Genomic DNA, 21023 nt, shown 5'->3' on the forward strand with positions numbered 1-21023 from the left:
ATAAAAGACTTGACTTTACCTTCACTGATTTCTTCTCTGATCCTTTCCTTTCTTTACGTAGCCCCGAGTTCCTGATCTATATCATTTCCTATCTCTCTGAAGAACTGGTTCCAGCACTTCTCGCAAAGCGGTTCTACTGGCAACAAAATCTCCTCCACGGCCGGTCGGCCAGTAGCATCGAGTCCTTCGGACGCCTAGAGAGGCCCGACCGAGCCCTGGGATCCGATTGGCGGGCGAGCTGGGTGGGGCGGAAGTTCAGGCGGGCGTTTCCGTCGGCGCGTCTGGCGCGCTGCTGCCGGCGTCGGACCCCTGCCCCCTGCGGCGGCGGAGCTGAGTGAGTGCGGCCGGGCGCCCGGCGCGGGCAGAGCGCGGCGTGGAGGCGGAGCGCCCGGCTGTGTGCGCGGAGGGCGGGCGCGCCGAAGCCCGCTCCCACGTGCCGGGCTCGGGGCCGCTGCGCGGGCGGCGGCGCGGCGAGGCCTCGCCGAGGAGGCGGAGCGCGGGCGGGGGGCGGACGGCAGCGGCCGGGCGGGGACGGAGGGGGCTGGTTCAGTGCGAGGACGGGGGTGTGCGGCGGGCCACGGGCAGCGCCGGGACTGGTCCCCCGGGCCTTCTTCCCTCCGTGGCGCTCGCTAGACGCTGCCCGGACGATGACCGTTAAGGTTTAGTGTTTTCCTGTGTGGTTTGCAAACACTAGGCGAAGCGCTGCGTGCGTTTTTCTCACGTAACTCAAAATAGCCGGTGACGGTCAGCGGGGGTGTTGCGTCTGATGGTCTGTGGGGAAACTCGAGTCGCCCCCCGGAGACCCTTGCACTAGCAGGTGCTGGGTCCTGCCGGGGTCCAGAGCCCTGCTTCCGACAGCGCTCGGCGCCCCTCGGATGGGTCCGGAAGAGGAGGCAGAGCGCGTTAGGAAGGGCCGTCTGTGAATCGAAGAGGGCGCGCCAGGCCCGGGCCAGGGCTGGCTGAGGGTCAAAGGCCGCCCCTGGCCCACGTGGCCTCCGGTGGAGACTCAGGGAGGCCCGGGAGAAAAGAAATGGGCATCGGTAAGCGTGGGGTCACCTGCTAGTCAGAGAAAACCTTCCGGAGGCCAAGTGATGGTCAGAGGCTTGAGTGGCGAAGGTGGCACAGACAGGCTTTGTTCCCGGATGTGCCTGAGGTTCTCTGGGTTTTCCCTCAGGGACACTCTAGACGGAAGTGTTTCTCCTTGTTTCCTTTTTATCATCAGGGAGGAAAAGCCCTTCTTAGAAGCCTCTTGGCAAACTTTCCTTCACATCTTCTTAACCAGAACTGGACCTCGTGGTCACCTAGGGGCAAGGGAAAGCTGGGCGAGAAAAAGGGCGCGTTTCTGCCTGGACTAAGGGGCTGTTTGCTTGGAAGTTTGGCTGGGCGGCCAGCTGTGTATCAGAGGCCAGTTGGGAAGGTTTTCCTGGGAGTGACACCTGGCGTCACATGTCAGTCTAAGGTAAAACCAGACCATGTTCTAAAAGTCATGTGTCCTGGTAGTTTCCGTTGTGCACCCAGCGGGCTTCAACCTCTCCTGAATGTTGGACCTGTATAGCAAATGCCTTCATTCTCCACTTGTAAGTCTAACACCATGTGCAAAACAGCTTTTAATTTTTACCCTTCAGATATACTCCTACAGTCTTATCTTTCTGAGTAAATGGAAATTTTATCATTTCAGTTGCTTGGGCCAAAGATCTTGGTATCTCATCCCACGTCTAATTCATCAGCAAACCTTGTTTTATACCTTTGAAATGCATGTAAAATCTGACTACTTATCACCTGCTACCACCCGTCTAGTCCAATACACTGTCATTTCCAGCTGGATTATTGCTAGAGTCTCCCACCTGGTTTTCCTGCTTACACCCTTACACCTCCACCCTGACCCCCTAGTCTTTTGTCAAAGCAGCAGCTGGAGAGGCCATGTGTCACGTCATGTCACTTTGCCCAGGCCTTCCAGATGCTTTTCGTCTCATCCAGAGTAAAAGCCTAAGTTCTATAGCCTGTGAGGCACCCCTGTCTCCTCTCCATTGCCATCCCCTACTGTGCTTCAGCCCCTCTGGCCTTCTTGCCCTTCCTCCAACACATCAAGTGTGCTTGGGCCTCACAGCCTTGGCACTTGTGCTTCCCCATGCCAGGGATGTGTCTCCCCTGACATCTACATAGTGCCTTCTCTCACTCCACCCAGATCTCTACTTGGATGTTGCTCTATCACGGTGCCTTCTGTGGCAGTCCTGTGTGAAGTACCCACCACCAAATGCTGCCCATTCTTTCTGTCCCTTATCTGTCACTTGACACAGGTATTGCATCTGTCAAACTGTTCACTTGTGCACTGCCTTAGAGCAGGACCCTGGTCTGCTTGTCCTCAGCTGTTTGCCCACTGCCCAGGACCTCTTAGGTGGGCCCAAGCTGCAGCCCATTGTCTCCTCTGACCAGGTACACTGCCAAGGATCTGGCGTTTACGTGGTGGCCTTGGGATGCTGTCATACCATGGAGCTGCTTGGGGGACCTCATGGGAGGCAAGGGGATATGGTCTCAGGCTGCTGGATGCTCAGTCTTTCTGCCCTTCCTGGGGTTTTCAGGCAGCCCAAAACTGGGTCTCTGCTGCCACAGACCTCTTGAGGTCCAGGCCCAGAAGTCTCAAAGTTGCTGGGGGAAACAAGCCCTGTCACAGTCTTCCCTCTCCCTGCAGCTCTGCCTGCCTCCTCGAGACAAGCTGCAGAGACCCAGTGATGGCCGTCAAGCATCTCCTTCCTGGTGGGCTCCAGGTGAGTGGTCCTCATGGAGACTCCTCTCTGTGGCCTCAGAGTTTTCTTGCCTGGAGTCTCTCCATGGTTCCCTCTATCAGAGGCTAGTCTCAGAGGGTAGACAGCTCCCTGTTCTCACCGATGTCTTCAGCCCCTGAGTTGAAGTCCCTGAAATGTGCTCCACACTGTGTCTTCCAATCCCTGAACTGGGAATGGTGGAGGGCAGGGGCTGGGCAGACAGAGGCAAATGAAATGGTGCCTGCCTTGGAGAGCCCACTCTCAGAAAGACAGGCTGGTACGTGTGCTCAGAGTCGTTTGCCCGTCCTGAGCCTAGTGTCTCCTCCCCACCCACGCCCACCCTGGGCTTGCAAAAAGATCTTGTCATTCCAGGTCTTGGTCTCCTTTGAGGATGTGGCTGTGCTCCTCTCCCAGGAAGAGTGGGGCCTTCTGGACCCTGCTCAGAGGGGCCTCTACAGGGACGTGATGCTGGAGACCTACAGAAACCTGGTCTCGCTGGGTAAGGCTCCTCCCCAGAGCTCAGCTCTTGGCTTCCTGCTACATGAATGGCCCTGGGGACTGGGGCTGGGCTCGAGGCTCCTCACCTCCCTGGGCCCAGACATGGGGCATTTCTGACCCTGGGCCGAGGCAGGCCTGGTCTGCACAGAGGAGGGGACGGGCAGTGCCGGGGACACCCCCGCCCCAATTTTTTTGTAGGGATACAGAAGGAAAATGTCATTCACTGGTCACCAACTATATTTACATCCCCTGAGTTAATCTTCATTCATCTTCGAGGTCGGTGGTGAGATGCACTGTTACAGATTAACTTAAAGCTGACAAATATCTTAAGTTCCTTAAGTTCAGACAGGCAGTCAGGGGAAGATCTGGGATTTGACTCCGTTTGGTTTCAGTGCCCTGCCTTATCCCAGAATGTGCTGCTGCCCTTTAGTCCTTCTGCTGGACATCAACACCTCCTCAACCACGAATCTTCTACTGTGATGTGTTCAGGCCCCAATTCTATTCCTTATCCATGGCCCCCAGAAGAACTGGGTTTGATTTTTTTTCATCTGGGCCGGAGGCTTGCGTCTGTCTCCATGGTTTGGAGACCGGGTGACAGAGGAGGTCACGACAGGCGTACAGGCACTGCCCACAGGGCAATCCTGCCCTGGACCTGGATGACTGATCAGTCTTGCTTCCTTTCTCTGGGGCAGGACTTCAAGGTTGCAAATCTGATGTCATCTCCAGGCTGGAGCAGGGGCAAGAGCCATGGGCCCCACACTCACCAAGAATTGAGGCGAGCTGGATCTGGAGGCTCAGGAGTGAAGGTGAGTCTGCAGGGACACCCCCTGCTCTCCTGCCTCTGCTCCCGGTTCTCCAGGCCCTTCTCCATGGCCTCTGGACCGAATCTCTTGTTAGCACCAGGGCTTTGCTTTCATTCTCCGTCTTCTCTCTCTCCTCTTTTCTGGCTGTTAATGGCTCCTATTCTGTGCCCATAAATGGGTTCCTGTTTTTTTACCCTAGAAAATGCTCCTACAATCCCAGAAAAGAGCTCAGGTGTCTTTCCCTAGCAGCTAGCTCCCTGCCCTGGCTACCTCCCAGTTTCTTCCATGTCACCCACTCTTCCTCAGACCTTGCTGGCCGGCTCTGCCTTGGCTGCTTAGAGACACCACTTGGGGAGACCACCTAGAGAGAGACATGCCCTCCTGCTCAGACTCTCACTCCTGCCATTGCTTCCTCACAGTTCCCAGGCCCTTTGTGTTTCCATGTGAATTTTAAAATCAGCTTGTTGATTTCTGAAAAAAAGCCTGCCGGCATTTTTGTTGAGATTGCATTGAATCTATAGATCAATCTGGGGAGAATTGACATATGTTGAGTTTCCTGACCCATGAAAAAGGTGTATGTCTCCATTTATTTATATCTTAGTTTCTCAGTAATCTATTACAGTTTTCTACATGCAGGCATTTTATAACTTTTGTCAGATTTATCCCTAAGTATTTCATAGCTTTTGATGGTATTGCACAAGGTGTTCATTACTTGTATGTAAAAATACAGTTGATTTTTGCAAATCATTCTTGTACCCTGCAACCTTGCAGAGCCCATTCATCTAACCTTGTGCTACATAGCCTTTTGTACACCATGGTGGATGCATGCCATGGGAACAGTGGGCATATGGGAGAACAGGTCCCTGTTGGCAGGAAGGAGGTGCAGGTAGCAGAGGTGCAGTAAAATAACTGAGTGGTAGCATGGCCTCTCTGTCTCTCTCACCTGATGAAACAGAACCAGTTAAACTTACTTTTGGGGTCCCCCTCAGTTTCTCCACATGCAGTGTACCACCCTCTGTGGGTTAACAATCTCTTAAACATTGTCCCCTGATGACTCTTTTCTGTCCTGTCGTTCTTCCTTGCCTGTACAAAGAGGTAGTTTATCTCCCAGGAGATTTCCCAGAGCCTGTGATGCAACCTCCCATATGGCTTCTTAAGGGCTCAGTCTGTGCTAGGATGGTAGGTCCTTTGTATGAGTTATTTCTAATTGTCATATAATCTACAAGAATGAAACTTCACAGCATTATTTTCCCTATTTCATAGGCGAGGAAGCTGATGATCAGAGAGATTCGTCAGTTACATCTAGCTGGGGAGCACTGGGGTTTGAAGCAGGGCCACTTGGGCTCCAGAGACTGTGTGGTTCCTTCTGCACCACTTGAGACCAGTGTGGACTTTGTCCTTCTGCCCAGTTGCAAGGGTGTTCCTGCTCCTTCAGCTGAGAATTTGACATGCTTCTCCTCCAGGTGGCTTTGTGGCATCCTGTGGTTTTGCCTCCTGGGCAGGAGGAGGAGCCTAAAAAGGAACAAAAAGCAGTGGGGAAGTAGGGGTTGCAAGGACAAGGAAGCCCAGGCAGAAGAGTTTGTCAAGGACAGGCTGGTCAGTTAGTCAGGGAATGTGGATGAGTTCAGCTATGTCAGTGTGTGCCAGGTGCTCAGCTGGGCTCTGGCTTATGATGGTGAACAAGCTAGGTGGCATCCTTATGTCTCTTGAGCCCATAGTATGCAGGGGAGAAGAGGCCTGAACAGAGACACATGTTCAAGAAGTGGACAGGACCACATCAGGTAGGGCCTGGCAAACTGCGTTAGATGTGATTCTTATCCCAGGGGAGTAGAAAGCTGTGAAATGTGTATTTAAAAATAATTATTTTTATACAGTGAACATGTATCATTTTAGGAAAACAACAAAACTGAGCCATGTAGGGAAGTACGGCTGTGAGAATAAAACATCACCCCAAATCTTGCTGCGCAGACATGTTCATTCTTGGCATTATATGACAGTATTTCATAGACCCAAATGCATTGGCTCAACCAGATAGAAATTTGTTTGCCTCATTTAGCGGAGTCCCTGTTTAGTGGGTTCTCTGTTTGACATGCTTCTTCGGAGGCTGGTTTGCGTGTCTGGTTTCTCTCCCATCCTCTGGAGCAGCATGCCCAAATGCTCATCTGCAGGTTTAACACTGGGTCAGACGCCTCTGTCCTCAGGCTTGTGAGAAGGGGAAAGAGAGTGGAGGAGGCAGATCGACTGCTGTGGAGGCTCTGGCCTTGAAGTAGCCCGCCTTGCTTTCACTCACATTCCACTGGTGAGAATTCAGTTATGTGGCCACACTTCATACCATTATTTTCCTAGTTGTTGCTCTAGAACTTACCATGTACATGTTAACTTATCAGAATCTACTTCTGGTTTATACTGACAATTCCAGTGACATGGAATTGTTACTCCTGTATAGCTCTATTTTCTCTTCTCCCTTTTTGTGCTCTTTTTGTGCAATTACATCTATGTATGTTACAAACGCAACAATACATTTTTATAATTATTGCTTTATATAATTTTATGTCTATTATGGAAAAGAGCAAGCATATGTTTATAGTTTGCTGCTGTCATTTCTTTACTGCAGTACAATTCTGCTGTCACCCACCTCCTTTGTGCTGTTTTTGGCACATGTAATACATTTCTATCTGTGATACCGTGATTTATATTAAGAAGTATGTATTTGGTCCTTGTCCCCATTGCTGGCACAGAACTCCTAAAACCCTTGGAATTTCCTAAATGATGAGAACAATAAAGATTGCTCTCTTGCGGGCCAGTCCCATGGCTGAGTGGTTAAGTTTGCACGCTCCGCTTTGACTCGCATGCTCAGCTTCGACAGCCCAGGGTTTCACTGGTTCAGATCCTGGGCGCGGACCTAGCACCACTCATCAGGCCATGCTGAGGCAGCGTCCCACATGGAAGAACCAGAAGGACCTACAACTAGAATATACAACTATGGTTTAGTGAGCTTTGGGGAGGAGAAGGAAAAGAAAAAGAAGATTGGGAACAGATGTTAGCTCAGGTGCCAGTCTAAAAAAAAGATTGCTCTACTGCTTTTGACAGTGCCCTGGGGTATAAATAGCTCAGCAGTCTGATTCACTTAAATTTGGGCAGCATTTTTTTTAAGTCAGCCTTAGAGGTTTGTTCCAACTCCAGGAGGGTGGGTGGAAGAAGGCATCCCCTGCCCACTCAGCCACGCTCACCAGCGATTTTGTGTCTTTAACTTGGAGTTGGAGGGAGCAATAAATGCTGGTGGCCTAACCTCCTGGTGAGAGATGGTGAGCCTTCCTTGGGAGCTAAGGGGAGAGGGCGCCCCTTCTTGCCCCACCTAACTGGAGTGGAGCATCTGTCATGCTGAGCTGAGAGGATGGGGGCGGAGTGGGTCATGGTTCAAATGCCACACACTCAGAGTTCTTACCAAGTTTTAGTAGATTTTCTTGAATAAATATTTCTTCGTTTGCTTTGGGTTTATTTTTTAGAAGGATATACTTTATTTTATTTTTTTGCAGAGGAAGATTTGCCCTGAGCTAACATCTGCCAGTCATCTTCTATTTTGTATATGGGTCACCACCAGGGCATGGCCACTGACAGACGAGTGATATAGATCTGCGCCCAGGAACCAAACCAGGGTCATTGAAGCAGAGCATGCCACACTTAACCACTAGGCCACCCGGCCCCCTACGTTTGCTGTTTGCCCTTAGGACAATTTCCAGAGACTTTATTTTGTGTGTGTCTGAGGAGGATTGGCCCTGAGCTAACATCTGGTGCCAGTCTTCCTCTGCTTTATGTGGGACGCTGCCACAGCATGGCTTGACAAGTGGTGCTAGATCCCTGCCTGGGATCCAAACCTGTGAACCCCAGGCCGCCAAAGCGGAGCACTCAGACTTAACCACTATGCCACTGTGCTGGCCCCTCCCGAGACTTTAAATGGTTCTTAGTTTGGGGCTTTTTTTGGTTTGGGGTTTTTTTTAATAGTTCCTGCCAGCTTTGCTTGCTTTCCTGTGATGTGGATCCAGAGTTCTTTACACTGTCATCCTGGAAGTGGACTTTCATGGCTTTCAATTTTGAAGAACATTTTTGCTGGATGTTAAACTAGGTTGGCAGTTACTTGCTTCAGCACATTAAAATGTGCTTTGATCTGCTGTCTCCCACTTCTAAAGTCAGAAAGTCAGTCTGCAGTCTTATTTTGCTTTGAATGTGACCTGTCTTTACTCCTGCTGCTTTTAATGTTTTCTTTCTTTGGTTTTCAGCAGTTTGACTATGTTATACCTAGGTGTGGTTTTCTTTGAATTTATCTTACTTAGGGTTCTTAGAGCTTTTCGAATCTATTGTCTGTAGACTTTTATCAGTTGTAGAGAATTCTAGGCCAGTATTTCTTAGCATCTCTCTTCTGCCCTGTTCCCTTTCTCCTCTCCTGGGATGTGAGTGTACACACTGCGCCTTTCTGCCATGTCACACTGCTTCCTGCACTCTCTTCTGTATTCCCTGTTCTTTTCATTCTCTCCGTGTTTCAATCCGAATACTTACGTGCCTTCCTGTTGAGTAATCATCTGTTCTGTTATGTCCTGTCTGATAATAAGCTCTCTCTCTATTGAACTCAAGTTTTCATTTGATTTCTGGTGTTTTTCTTACATATTTCTTTGTTTTCTTACATATACTAAACATAGGTTTGGTTTGCTTTTTTCTTTTTATCTTGGTTCATGACTATCTGAATCAGCTTTGGGTTTGTTTCTATTGTATATTGTTTTTCCTCTTGGTTTCTTGTCATTTAGTCTTTTTTAAACATGCCTTCTGATATTTAATTGAGTGTCAGTTATTATAGATAAAGAATTATAGAGGCCCTATATGATGTTACACTCTTGAAAGAGGATTAAGTCTCCTTCTGGCAGATGGATAATGTGCCACTGTGCCACCTTGTCTGTCAGGGGGTTTGTCTTAGGCTTTGTTAGGGCTGGTCTGATACTCAGAAAAAAAATTCCCTGCTCATTGGTGACCTTTGAGGAATGTAAGAAACTGATTTATTATGCTGGACATTGGTAAGTAAAAGAATCAAGTATTTATTCTGCCTTTACTAGATATATTAAATACCTCAGGATAACTAAACAATTGATGAGTAGAACTTTCTCTTCATTGAAGTTCCAGGTGAAAAAGAATGAATGACAGGATTAGAAATCACTATTTTGCAATCCCAAATTTAAAAACAAATATAAATAATGATTACTAATGGCTGTTAACATCACAAAAAGAGAAGCAACAAGACATTTTGCACCTCCTGATGGGAAAATATTCTACCACATGTGGAGAGGTTTTTGTGTTAAAAAAAAAAAAAGAAATCAAGCCTAAATCCTGAGATATCAACTAAAATACCTACGTACAGAAGCAGCTAATACTACCACATCCTTCCTCTAACCCTGCGTGAAGAATATCCAACAGCAGGCGTCTTCTACCTATGGCAAAAGCTAGGGGATTGCCTCAAAAAAAAAAGAAATAGCCCTAGAGCAAAGACCTCCAAATTTGAGCATTTGGGGGTGCCCTGGCCTTATAGCTACCACCTCACTCAAGTGCCCTTCCAATTGGCAACACCACTCATACACAGAGTTCCCAAGCATCTTCTTAGTGCCTCTGTTTAAAATACAGACAGCCAGGGGCCGGCCTGGTGACGTAGTAGTTAAGCTCGCATGCTCCACTTCAGCAGCCTGGGGTTCACGGGTTTGGATCCTGGGCGCAGACCAGCACACCACTCATCAACCCACACTGTGGCAGCATCCCACGTACAAAATAGAGGAGGATTGGTACAGATGTTAGCAACAATCTTCCTCACCAAAAATTAATTAATTAATTAATTAAATACAGGCATCCAGGGGCCACCAGATATCTGAGGGAAATGGCAGGGTGAACCAGTGTGAGACATTGCTTCGTGATTCACAGATCACTCTGTTCTGTGATTTGTCATTTTTTTCACATTCTTTATTCTGTTTCCTACCTGGTGAAATACAACCTCTTGATTAGGATCACCTTTTTAGAGTCTGGTCCTAAGATGCTGAAGGCTCTTAATACCTCAGATAACCCTGACAGAAGCCACAGGAGTTTGGGTGTTTGCCATCCACAACGTGCCCCTTCAGGCTGCTTATGGGTTTCTAGAATAAATTATCATTTGCTTTTTACCTTTAATACTTTGAATATTACAATAAGTCCCTTTGAAATACTGCGAGTGGTTCACTGAAGTCTCTTAAGACTACTTAACCCAATTTTGGACCCTGTCCAGTTAACATTTTCGGCTCAGCCTTCCTGTTCTGGCTAAACAGCCAGAAGTAACAGCCTGTTACAGCTCTGATCACACCACTGTCTACAGGAGAGATTCCACTGTGCTTTTGTGGTATCTCAAATAGGGCTCCCCTCTGCCTGTCCTGACCTGGCCTGTCCTTCCAACTGTCTTTGTATCCATGTGATTCAATGATTTTGTTTGGGTTTGGGGTTTTTTTGTTTTGTAAATTTCCTTTCATTGGGACTAAGAATTCAGTGGTACTACAGTTTTTACAAATTTTCAGGTCCTTTTATTCATTGGGAATGTGTGGGGTGGACTGTTGCACACATTTGGCTTTTTTGCCTGTGCTGTGCCTGGTATTTGAATGAGTAGGTTGCTTCTTCATTTCTGTTTTTCTCTATTTTCCCTGCTTTGCTTCCGTGAAACTAAGTTGTGCAGATCAAATGGTTTTTCTCATTATCCATTACTCTGTATACCCTACATTCATTATAAGTCATTTATCATTCATTTATTTTTTCAACAAATGTTTGGATACTTGTTATGTGTAAGCCATGAAAGATACTTTGTTCACAAAGTTTACAGCAGTGACAGGATCACCACAGGCAGTGAGGTTCCCCGCCACCACTCCCTTCTTCCTCATCGCCCTCCTCACCTCTGAGAACTTTCCCCTCCGGTCACGCCTCACTGTCCCTGCCCATCGTGCCAGTGAGCCTGTCTGCAGATGTCAGCCTCTGGCCTCGGGCTTCTTCCTCCCTCCCTCCCACGCCAGCTTTCATTGCTGTGATGGCATGCTTCCCTCTCCTCTGCTTTCTTCTCCTGTTCCCAGTGAGGTTGTTTGTGGTTTTTTGTTCTGAGAATCCACTAAACCCCCGGGAGACAGTTGTTTCATATAAGTGTTCTTATTTATGCTCTAATTCTTTCTCCTGTAGTAAAACGCAAGTAACTCATTTTTTCTTCATTCTTTCAGGTTATGAGTCTAGGATGGAAAAGAAGGAGCTAACTCCAATGCAGGAAATGTCCGAAGAAATGGAATTCCAGAGAGCAAAATCAGAAAAATATTTAAGGAATATTTCCAAGGAACCTGATTTTGAAGGGATGAGTAAAATTGAGGGCAAATTAAAGAATTACTGGAGAAAATCTTCAGTGGAAGGACTTAAGAAATCCTTCTCCCAGAACAGCAGTTTCAGGCCAGTGACAGTGACACATGTGAAAACCCCCACAGGGGAGGAATGCCAGAGATTCAGTGCTATTGAGGTAAACTGCGCTGCAGACCGAAACCCTGTCAGCTATCATAGAGTGTCTAGAGGGGAGGGTCTCCTTCAGAGTGTGTCACGTGTAGAAAACTTTCAACAAAGTAAGGAGCTCGTTAACCTCCAGAGTTTCCATCTGGGAGAAGGAGCATTTCAGACAGACGTGTTTGTGAGTTCGCCCAGGCAGAGTTTAGTTCTTAGTGAGAACCAGAGGATTAACAATCCACAGAAACCCTGTGAGTGTACTAAGTGTGGGAAAAGTTTCTGTCAGAGTAGAGCTCTTGTTCAGCATCAGAGGATCCATGCTGGAGAGAAGCCCTTCAGGTGTGGTGAGTGTGGAAAAGCTTTCAGTCGACGCTCTTTCCTTAGCAAACATCAGAGAATTTGCAGTGGTGAGAAGCACTACACATGTGGTGACTGTGGCAAAGCTTTCAGTGCTCGTTCGTGCTTTGTGCAGCATCATAACAGTCACTCTGGAGAAAGACCCTACAAGTGCAGTGAATGTGGGAAAGCTTTCAGTACACGTTCATCTTGTACTCAACATCTTAAAATTCACACTGGGGAGAAACCTCATGAGTGTAATCAGTGTGGGCAAGCCTTTAGTCATAGCTCTAACCTGATTCATCATCAGAGGATTCACAGTGGAGAGAAACCTTACAAGTGTAAGGAATGTGGGAAAGCCTTCAGTAGACAGTCACACCTCGTCCAGCATCAGAGAGCTCACTCTGGAGAGAGACCTTATGACTGCACTGAGTGTGGCAAAGCCTTCAGTGCACGGTTGTCTCTCATTCAACATCAGAGGATTCATACGGGAGAAAAACCCTATGAATGTAATCAATGTGGAAAATCCTTTAGCCTGAACCGAACACTTATTGTCCATCAGAGAATTCACACTGGAGAGAAACCCTACAGGTGTAATGAGTGTGGAAAATGCTTCAGTCAGCGCTCACAAGTTATTCAACATAAGAGAATTCACACTGGAGAGAAGCCTTATATCTGCAACGAGTGTGGAAAGTCATTCAGTGCTCGCCTGTCTCTTGTCCAGCATCAGAGGATTCACAGTGGAGAAAAGCCTTATGGGTGTAACAAGTGTGGGAAAGCCTTCAGTCAAAAGGGACATCTTATTCAGCATCAGCGAATTCACACTGGAGAGAAACCCTATGAGTGTAGTGAGTGTGGAAAGGCTTTCAGCCAGAGCTTTAATCTTATTCACCATCAAAGAACACACAATGGTGAGAAGCCCTATGAATGCAACGAGTGTGAGAAAGCCTTCAGCGTGCTCTCTTCCCTCGTTCAGCATCAGAGAGTACACAACGGAGAGAAGCCCTACGAGTGCCACAGATGTGGAAAGGCCTTCAGCCAGGGCTCACACCTAATTCAGCATCAGAGGAGTCACACCGGAGAGAAGCCCTATGAGTGTAACGAGTGTGGAAAAGCCTTTGGGCAGATCTCTACTTTAATTAAGCACGAGAGGACGCACAACGGAGAGAAGCCCTATGAGTGCAGGGACTGCGGGAAGGCCTTCAGCCAGAGTGCACACCTGCTCCGCCACCGGAGAATCCACACTGGAGATCATCCGTACGAGTGCAGGGACTGTGGGAAGGCCTTCAATGTTCGCTCCTCTCTCATCCAGCATCACAGGATTCATACTGGCGAGAGGCCTTATGAGTGTAGTGAGTGTGGCAAGGCCTTCAGTCAGCATTCACAGTTTATTCAGCATCAGAGGACTCACACTGGAGAGAAACCCTATGTGTGCAATGAGTGTGAGAAGTCCTTCAGTGCACGCTTATCCCTTATTCAACACAAGAGAATTCACACTGGAGAGAAACCCTACAAGTGCACAGAATGTGGAAAATCCTTCCGGCAAAGCTCTCACCTTACCCGACATCAGAGAATTCACAATGGAGAGCGACCTTACAAGTGTAATGAATGTGGGAAAACTTTCAGTCAGAGAATAAGTCTTATCAGTCATGAGAAAATTCATGAGGTTCATGTTGGAGAGCAAGCCTGTAAGTGTAATAAGTGTGGGGAAGTCTTTAGTGCACAGGCAGCTTTCATTCAGCATCATAAAGTTCACAGTGGAAAGTAATCGCCTTATTCGATCCATTCTTCACTGGTTTACATCAGGAGAGTCACCCTGATGACACTGCCACTGCTTAATGACATTCATTTCAGATATTCAGCTCTTCAGAGATTTAACTGTCTCCCAGTGAGCTCCTAACCAAAGGCAGGCTGCCAAATTACATGGTACAACTTCTAAGGCAATGTGCCTTCCCTGAGAGTCGGAGGATGGCCTCTGCTTGAGGACTTTAAACAAGTGCAATTGAAATACACTTATTTAGGGCGTGTTTATAGCACCAGATGTTAAAGTACAGTTAGGTATTTCATTTGGCCACTGGCTTTTCTTTTCTTTCTTCTTCATCATCTATTTCAGCTTCAAAAAGAGTAATTGGGATCCTTGCACTTTCAAGTGTGATGGAACCAGGTTGAGGCTTTCTTATGTATTTGTTTGGCCCTTTTCAAAATGTTTTTGTTCAATTGTGAGAGATATGGTACTTTAACTTCAAAAGTGTTACTTTTTTTCAGCAGCAAATAACCCACACAGGAGAGAAACCTCATGAGTATAAGCAAAGTCTGTTAAGGAATGAGATGAGGCTTGTGTGTAGATTCAAACAGTTGAGATCCTGCCAAGAAGTCAAATGATAAGTGTACAATGGGTTTTTCTGCAAGGTAATTTGGAAAGAAAAAACCCTGTGAATTGGGAGGAAAATAGGCATAAAGTAGATACGTGATGGCATGGGACACAACTTACAGATTCTGTTCTTAAAGCCAAGATTGGTGTATCCCATCAGTTCCTACAGGAAAGCAGGTGAGTAGCCGTAGCTGCTCCCTTTTCCTGGGCAGCTCAGCACTGAGCAGGGTGGCGGGGAGGGCGGGTCCTGCTGCTGCCACAGGACGGGACCAGGTGAGGCAGGGCCGTGGCAGTGAGCAGCTTTCAGTAGGTGGATACTTGTGCAGGTTGTCAACGCGTGAACTGGTGTCTGCGCTGGAAAGGTGCCTGTTCTTCTCTGGAGCCATGTTGGTCAACAGTGTCTCAGTGTCCTTCAGTTCTCACCTGGTGTTTGAGATGAGAGTAAATGTCCCAGGAGCTCTGTTTTCTTAAGCTCAGTCGTCAGAGTTGCTGCCCCTGTCCTCTGGGGCCTCTGCCCGATTCACTCACATGTGGTTCACTCCAGCATCCTTAGAACCCTGTTCTCCGGAAACTTCTATAGTACTGTCGTCTTATTTTGTGGAAGAAAGAAGATTAGCATGAAAATGGGCTGAAACAGGGTTATAAATATGAGAAATTCAGCAAAAGCAGTCTGTGAGAGAGAGTTCCAGAAACAAATCTGGCAACTGAAAGTGGCTATAGAGTCTGATGAGCAAGCTGGATGTCATATATGCAGACACTTCAGAAGGGGTTGACCACTCGTGACTTGGGATAAACTAATGGAACAGTGCTTTGTGTCTAAGAATCAGGGTAAGGAAGAGATGAAATGAAAGAAAAGGTAAGAGCAATGAATTATTTAATAATTGGACATTATTCCCTTATAATATTCTTTTCACTAGTAAATTGTTCCAGTTTTCCTATTTATTAAAGGAACTTCCTCTTAGAAGTTGGCCGATCTTTTCTCCTTACATTAACCTGGCCTGTGGCTCAGGCCTTATTCGCCAGCCTTTGTCCATATAGTAGTAGTGGTGGTCTTTATTCATTTTAGGATTTTGAAAAGCTGATTGGAAAATCTGCCTCTTGGTGATAATCTTCCTAAGCACACTTCACCACAAATAGCTTTGACTTGTTTTTTTTAACTGGAATGAATTCCCTCTGAAGATAATGGTTATCATGTGCTGAAGAAAAATTCAGTCAACAAACCTTTGCCTTTTTTACCTTAGCGTGTGCCAGGAACTGTGATAAATGCTACTGGGTTTTCTCATTTAATCTTCGCATCAACTCAGTGAAGTAGGTACTTTGATTAACCCCGTTTTACAGTGAGACTCAGGCACAGAGGCAGCTCAGTGGCTGCACTGGCACCACGTGGCTCTACTTCCCGTGCTCCTGGAACACCTCCTGAGCACCTGCTGCAGGCTGGCACCCCAAGAGTTAAGTCACTGCTGGCAGGGAGCTTGCCAGTCTGACTAATTCTAGGTGGGAAGTTGTACATTTTACTCAAACATGGTTTGGTAAATGGGTCTTCCAGATGTGTTATCAATGAAGGAAAATGAGAAAACAGTCCAACAGTGGGTCTCTGGCTTACAACTTACTAATCATAGCCCAGTGGCCACGTTGCCCCTGAAAGGGAGAGAATAGCTGTCTTCCTAAGCTGGCTGGAAAGCTTAATCTCCTGAAGTTGTGTCAGAAGCTCCTTCTCACCCAGGTCTCTGGGCTTGAGTTTGGGATGGGGCCTTGGAGCTCTTTACCCAGTTACAACTTCTGCTTCTAGAGAAAGAACTTTTAGGAGAGGAGAAAAAGAAAGTCACTATTTTTTGCTCTGAGGATCTCTTTGGCATCCTTTCAAGAGACAAAGGATGAGGAAGCCATGGCAGTGTCCCCCTCAAGGTTGCATGATTAGAGTGCTAAATCAGGAGGAAATATTTTGGCTTTTTCTTTTTCACTCCCATCTTTATGTACATTGGAGGTGTTTACTTAAGAACATCAGCTTTTATTCTAATCCCATTTTAGGTTGTATGGCTAAAACATCTTTATGACTAATTTCTATGATCAGTTTGGATTGTTTTAGTTTTCAGCTAAAAATTTCATGCAATTTGTATTGAATTTTATTTACATAGTTGCAAATGTTCTCAATTCCAGTCAGAAATTTCTGTTACCCAGTTTCTTACTTAGCTAGGTGAAGGCGTTCCTGTCCGTTGGTAGCCAGACTGTCCCCTGATGGTGCAGAGCCTCTGTGCTACACTTGATGATTGGCACGGAGCAGTCATCCACTCGGTGCCTCCTGGCTGTGAAACCAAGTAATTTAGTTACAATTAAGAAGAGAAGGGCATTTCACTTTTTCCAGTTTCTGGAGGAGTTTTATGCCAGTGCTAGCAGACGTACACCCTTCCAAGAACCCCACCATGGCCCACACCAGTGGCACAGGCCTTTGTCACCTGAAACACTCTGGAAGCAAGGAGACTGATGTTAGACAGGAGAGTTTTGAAATCCAGGAATTTGAGCTCTGCTCAGTAGACATCATACTCATCTAGTAACTCATTCCAAAGATGCCCTTATTCGTGCTGTTCCCAGAGGGAGCTGCTCTGTCTAGTCATGCCCGTTACCCTCACAAGTAGGGTATTTTCAGGTCGCCCTGGAAGGCTGCTGTTCTAATGAGGCAACAGGTGTTTTCTCATAGTTCCCTCTTACTAAGTAGAAGGTGGATGATGGCTCCCACCTCATATGTCTGTGTATCAGTAATTCTTCCCACAGGCTGTGTGGGTCATGACAGCAAACAACTTAGGGTGGTTAATACTTTGAGATGTGGGCCTGATCTGCTGCTCAGTGAACTGGCAGAATTCAACAGTTTGGATGGTCTGCTCTCCATGAACTACTTTTGTAGCCTGACTGGACTTGGGAACCAGAGATATTGGGAGGGGAGTGTTGAGAACGACTCTTACCTTCAAACTTGTACTCCAGGAGCTGCCAGAGTACTCAGCCTTCCTGGCAGACTGCGGTCACAGTGAGATGGTGGGCCGTGGAGCTCAGCCAGGATCTGCTCTGGGTGTGGGGGTCAGGAGTGGAGTATTTATAAGTCCAGGGTGGTTTTGTTAGTTCTGGTGCCTGGCTATTGCCAGAACATGGGATTATTGAGTAAAATTCCCAGAGACTTTGGGCAGCCTTTGCTTGAGGAGAAAGGATGCCCCAGGCAGTGGAGGTAGGTGCTGAAAGGTCACAGGAGCCCCTTCACTTTTCCTCTGGGTCTGCCTGTCTTACGGCATTTCCATTGCTGCCTTGGTGTGGTGGACTTAAGGTTGACCTATGGCCTTGACCTCCACCACTAGCCCTCCACCCACAGCTGAAGATGTGAGTCAGGAAGGGACTGAGATCTGGTCTTTCTGCTGTGAGAGATGTTCTGTCCTTCAGTGCCTGTTAAGTTGTTGTGTATATTCCTGTGACAATCCTACTGGTTTACCATGTGTAGTTGATATTTCAATTTTTCCCACCAATTCTTAAGGTTTGAGTTTTATATGTTTATTCACAAGCATTAAAAGGTAATGAGTAGATTCCGTTATTGCATTGCCCGTTTTCATGCAGGAGTGGGAGCCACCTGGTATCATTGAGAAACTGCAAGATCTTTAGGACTCAAGTCCCTGCTTCTGATCCCAATTTCTGAGGACCCAACTCTCTGGGCAGTGGGATTGAGCTGGGTTTTTTCACTCTAACACTGCATACGCACAGCATCTTCTGTGTATTTGAAGGTGGGGCCAGAGGAAAACTGCAGGATTGAAGTTTGAGGGGTTGTGTGTATTAGGACTCCTAGTTGGAGGTAACAGAAACCCACTGAAGATAACTTGAGCAAAGAAGGGAGCATTAGCTGTGAGGATCCAGGGATGTCTCAGGAACCCCAGGCAGGAAAACAGCTGGAGTCAAGAACTGGAAAGATTTCAGGATTTTCCACCCCTCTATCCTGGTTTCCCTACAGACCTGCTTTCTCAGTTTCCTAGTTCACTGGGCTAAAACTGGCCACCACAGTTACTGGGTTCGTATCTGCTGCTTCTGAGAGGCCTGCCGGAATAAGGCTGGGAACTGCGTGTTTCGATTCATATTCTAAGGAGAGCACTCTGGCCATCTCTGGTCAGGTGTGCACTCACAGACCCATAAACTTGCAAGACTGATAAATATGGCCATGGGTACAGAGTTTGGGGGAGGAACTCTGGCTCACCTGGGTTAGATGTCAACACCTATCCAGCTGCCCCTCTTAAGAGGGGCAGGGTGGCTGCAGGAGCCACTGTGTGTGTTGAGTGGGCAGGAGCAGGTCCTTGAAAAGGGTGTGGGGCATTGGAAAGCCAGGGAGATGACCTGGGGAGGAGAGTGCAGGACGGGAGGGCCTTGTGAATGGAAGGGACTAGAAAGGAACCTACTGCTCTCAGCAGGAACTTCCGAGCACCCACCCAGTGCCAGCTTTGCAGAAGGATAGGGTGCCAGAATTGGGGTGAGGGAGACCTGCCTCCACCTTAGCAACCTGCTCTGGCCATTCAGTCCTAGCAGCACCATCCTTGGGCATGGCCACATCAGCAAGACTTGGAGCATCAGGCCAGGTGCAGGCTGGTCCAGAGAGAGTTAGGATGAGCAAGGGAGGCAGTTTCTCTAAGGTGGTGCATGAGGATCCTAGGGCGAGGGCATCTGGACTGAGGTTTCACCTTCCCAAGACATGGGCCTGGTATGGGGGCATCTCAGTTGAACCTGAGGCCATGAGCTTCAGGGAAGAGCTGGGATTCAGGGGTCGTGTTCCAGGCCTGCTGACTGGAGAGGCTCGTTCTGCAGTGGCCAGAAGTTTTGGCAGGTGTCCTGTTCCTGGGGGGAGAGAGAGGGGGGACCATGTGGACTCCCATCTGCACCAGTGTCCAGCACCCAGGATCTCCTGCCTCCACCGCCACCTTCTGCCACAAAACCCACTAAAGCTTCTCCAGTGCTCGAGATATTCCCACAACCAACCTGTATGGGAAGATGGGCAAAGCTCATTAGTAATCATGGATGTACAAAATAATGTCACCGTGAGGTGCCATATTACACTCATCAGACTGGCAAAAATTGTCTGACAATAACAAGTGTTGCAAAAAATATAGAGCAACAATTACTCTCATACAGTATTTATGGGAGTGAAATTGGAACAACACATTGGAAAATAATTTGGCATTATTAGTAAAGATGCACATAGCCCAAACCCAATTCTACTCCTATACATACATGCAGGAAACACTCCTGCATGAAAACCGGGAGATGTGTCTCAGAATGTTCACAGCAGCAGTGTGTGTAACAGCAAAATGTGGTAACTGATGTGTGTGGAAAGAAGACAAAAAGTTTTTTTATTCATACACGCAATAGAAAACTACATCACGATGAATTACCTACAGCTACCCTCATCAACATGCCTGAAGCTGTCATCTTACAGGAAGTGTGAGTTTTCCTCAGCACACACCAATTTGGTTGCTTCTAGCAGTGAAACCCCAGCAGACCCAGGAGATGAGTGCAGTTTGACCTGAATAGGAGTGCCCTGCATGGGAAAGAATGGAAAGATTTTGCCAGTTTGCTATCCACAGAAGCCTGAGTCATGTGACTGGGAACAGACTCAGGCCATTAGACTAGAGAATATAATGCCGGATTGGGCTGAATTCATGATATGAGTGCACGGATGGCAGACTGGAGTCTGTGCTAGCTTCAGCAGCAACTGGTTGATGGAAGTCTATTTGGTCGTGGCCTACACTGATGAAGCTGGCATGCCAGAACTGCCTGAGTTTACAATGGCGGATAGGGGCTCAGGGAGATGGGAATGCTGGAGTGGATGCTGAGGAACCTGCTCGCCTATCCCTGCCTGTGGCCCCCAGGAGGGTCTAGAGACACTTTCACCCGGGCTTTGAGAAGTGCATTGGTGAAGGGGTACTAACACCCGTGAAAGACTCTACAGTGGCTATTTTCTTTTGGCTTTTTGGGGGGTTTTTTTGGTGAGGAAGATTGGCCCTGAGCTAACATCTGTTTCCAATCTTCCTCTTTTTTTTTTTTTTTATTCTCCCCAGAGCCCCAGTACATAGTTGTATATCCTAGTTGTAAGTCATTCCAGTTCTATGTGGGATGCTGCCACAGCATGACCTAATGAGCGTGTGTAGGTCTGTGCCCAGGATCTGAACCAGTGAACTCCGGGCCACCGAAGCAGAGCATGCAAACTTAACCGCTTGGTCACGGGGCTGGCCCCTATACTGGCTATTTTCTGTAGGCTAGGAATGGCAGTAGGAGGAGCTGTCATGAAAATGGGTTTCCTAACTCAGTGGAGATGGTGGAATGCCAGACAGCAGTATGTAACCCTTTCAAAGACGGGGAGGTTGTGTCACTGTAACAAGCACAGCCAGAGCAGTAATCAGAATGGTTTGACCAGACATTTTGGCCCTGGATAATAGTGATGGTGTCTCTAGGACTGAAATAGGTAGACTGCCCACTAAAGTCATTATCAGTACAAGTGGAAAGACATTAAATCTGGTGAAGAGATGCCTGAACTTTATGAAAGAAGAAGAGGCTAGGTTTCCCTTAAGGAAAGATGCTTATACTCTCTCAAAAATTTATACTGTATCTCATTCCCTTCCCCAAAGGACATATGGCCATTTACCGAAGTAACTGTACATTGGAGGACAGGAAATACCCACACTTTCCAGGGATGAGAAAGTGAAAATTAGC

The 21023-nt window shown here is 47.5% G+C and overlaps 1 protein-coding gene across 5 annotated transcripts; it reads left to right on the plus strand.

The window, feature by feature from the left end:
• The first annotated feature begins 263 nt into the window (after nt 1-263).
• LOC124227934 (zinc finger protein 252-like) lies at nt 264-17860 on the plus strand. 5 transcript variants are annotated; one of them, XM_046642069.1, is made up of 5 exons: nt 264-334; nt 2690-2765; nt 3135-3261; nt 3953-4066; nt 11323-17860. In XM_046642069.1, exons 2-5 carry the CDS (start codon nt 2730-2732, stop codon nt 13692-13694), a joined length of 2649 nt encoding a protein of 882 aa, XP_046498025.1. In that variant the 5' UTR covers nt 264-334; nt 2690-2729; the 3' UTR covers nt 13695-17860. The 5 variants fall into 5 exon arrangements, with proteins under 5 accessions (XP_046498025.1, XP_046498026.1, XP_046498027.1 ...); XM_046642070.1 differs by having other exon boundaries at nt 305-334; nt 2580-2765; XM_046642071.1 differs by lacking the exon at nt 264-334 and adding an exon at nt 357-2433.
• Nucleotides 17861-21023: the final 3163 nt, after the last annotated feature.

Source organism: Equus quagga, chromosome 16 (assembly GCF_021613505.1).
Source record: "Equus quagga isolate Etosha38 chromosome 16, UCLA_HA_Equagga_1.0, whole genome shotgun sequence".
Lineage (NCBI taxonomy): Eukaryota > Metazoa > Chordata > Mammalia > Perissodactyla > Equidae > Equus > Equus quagga.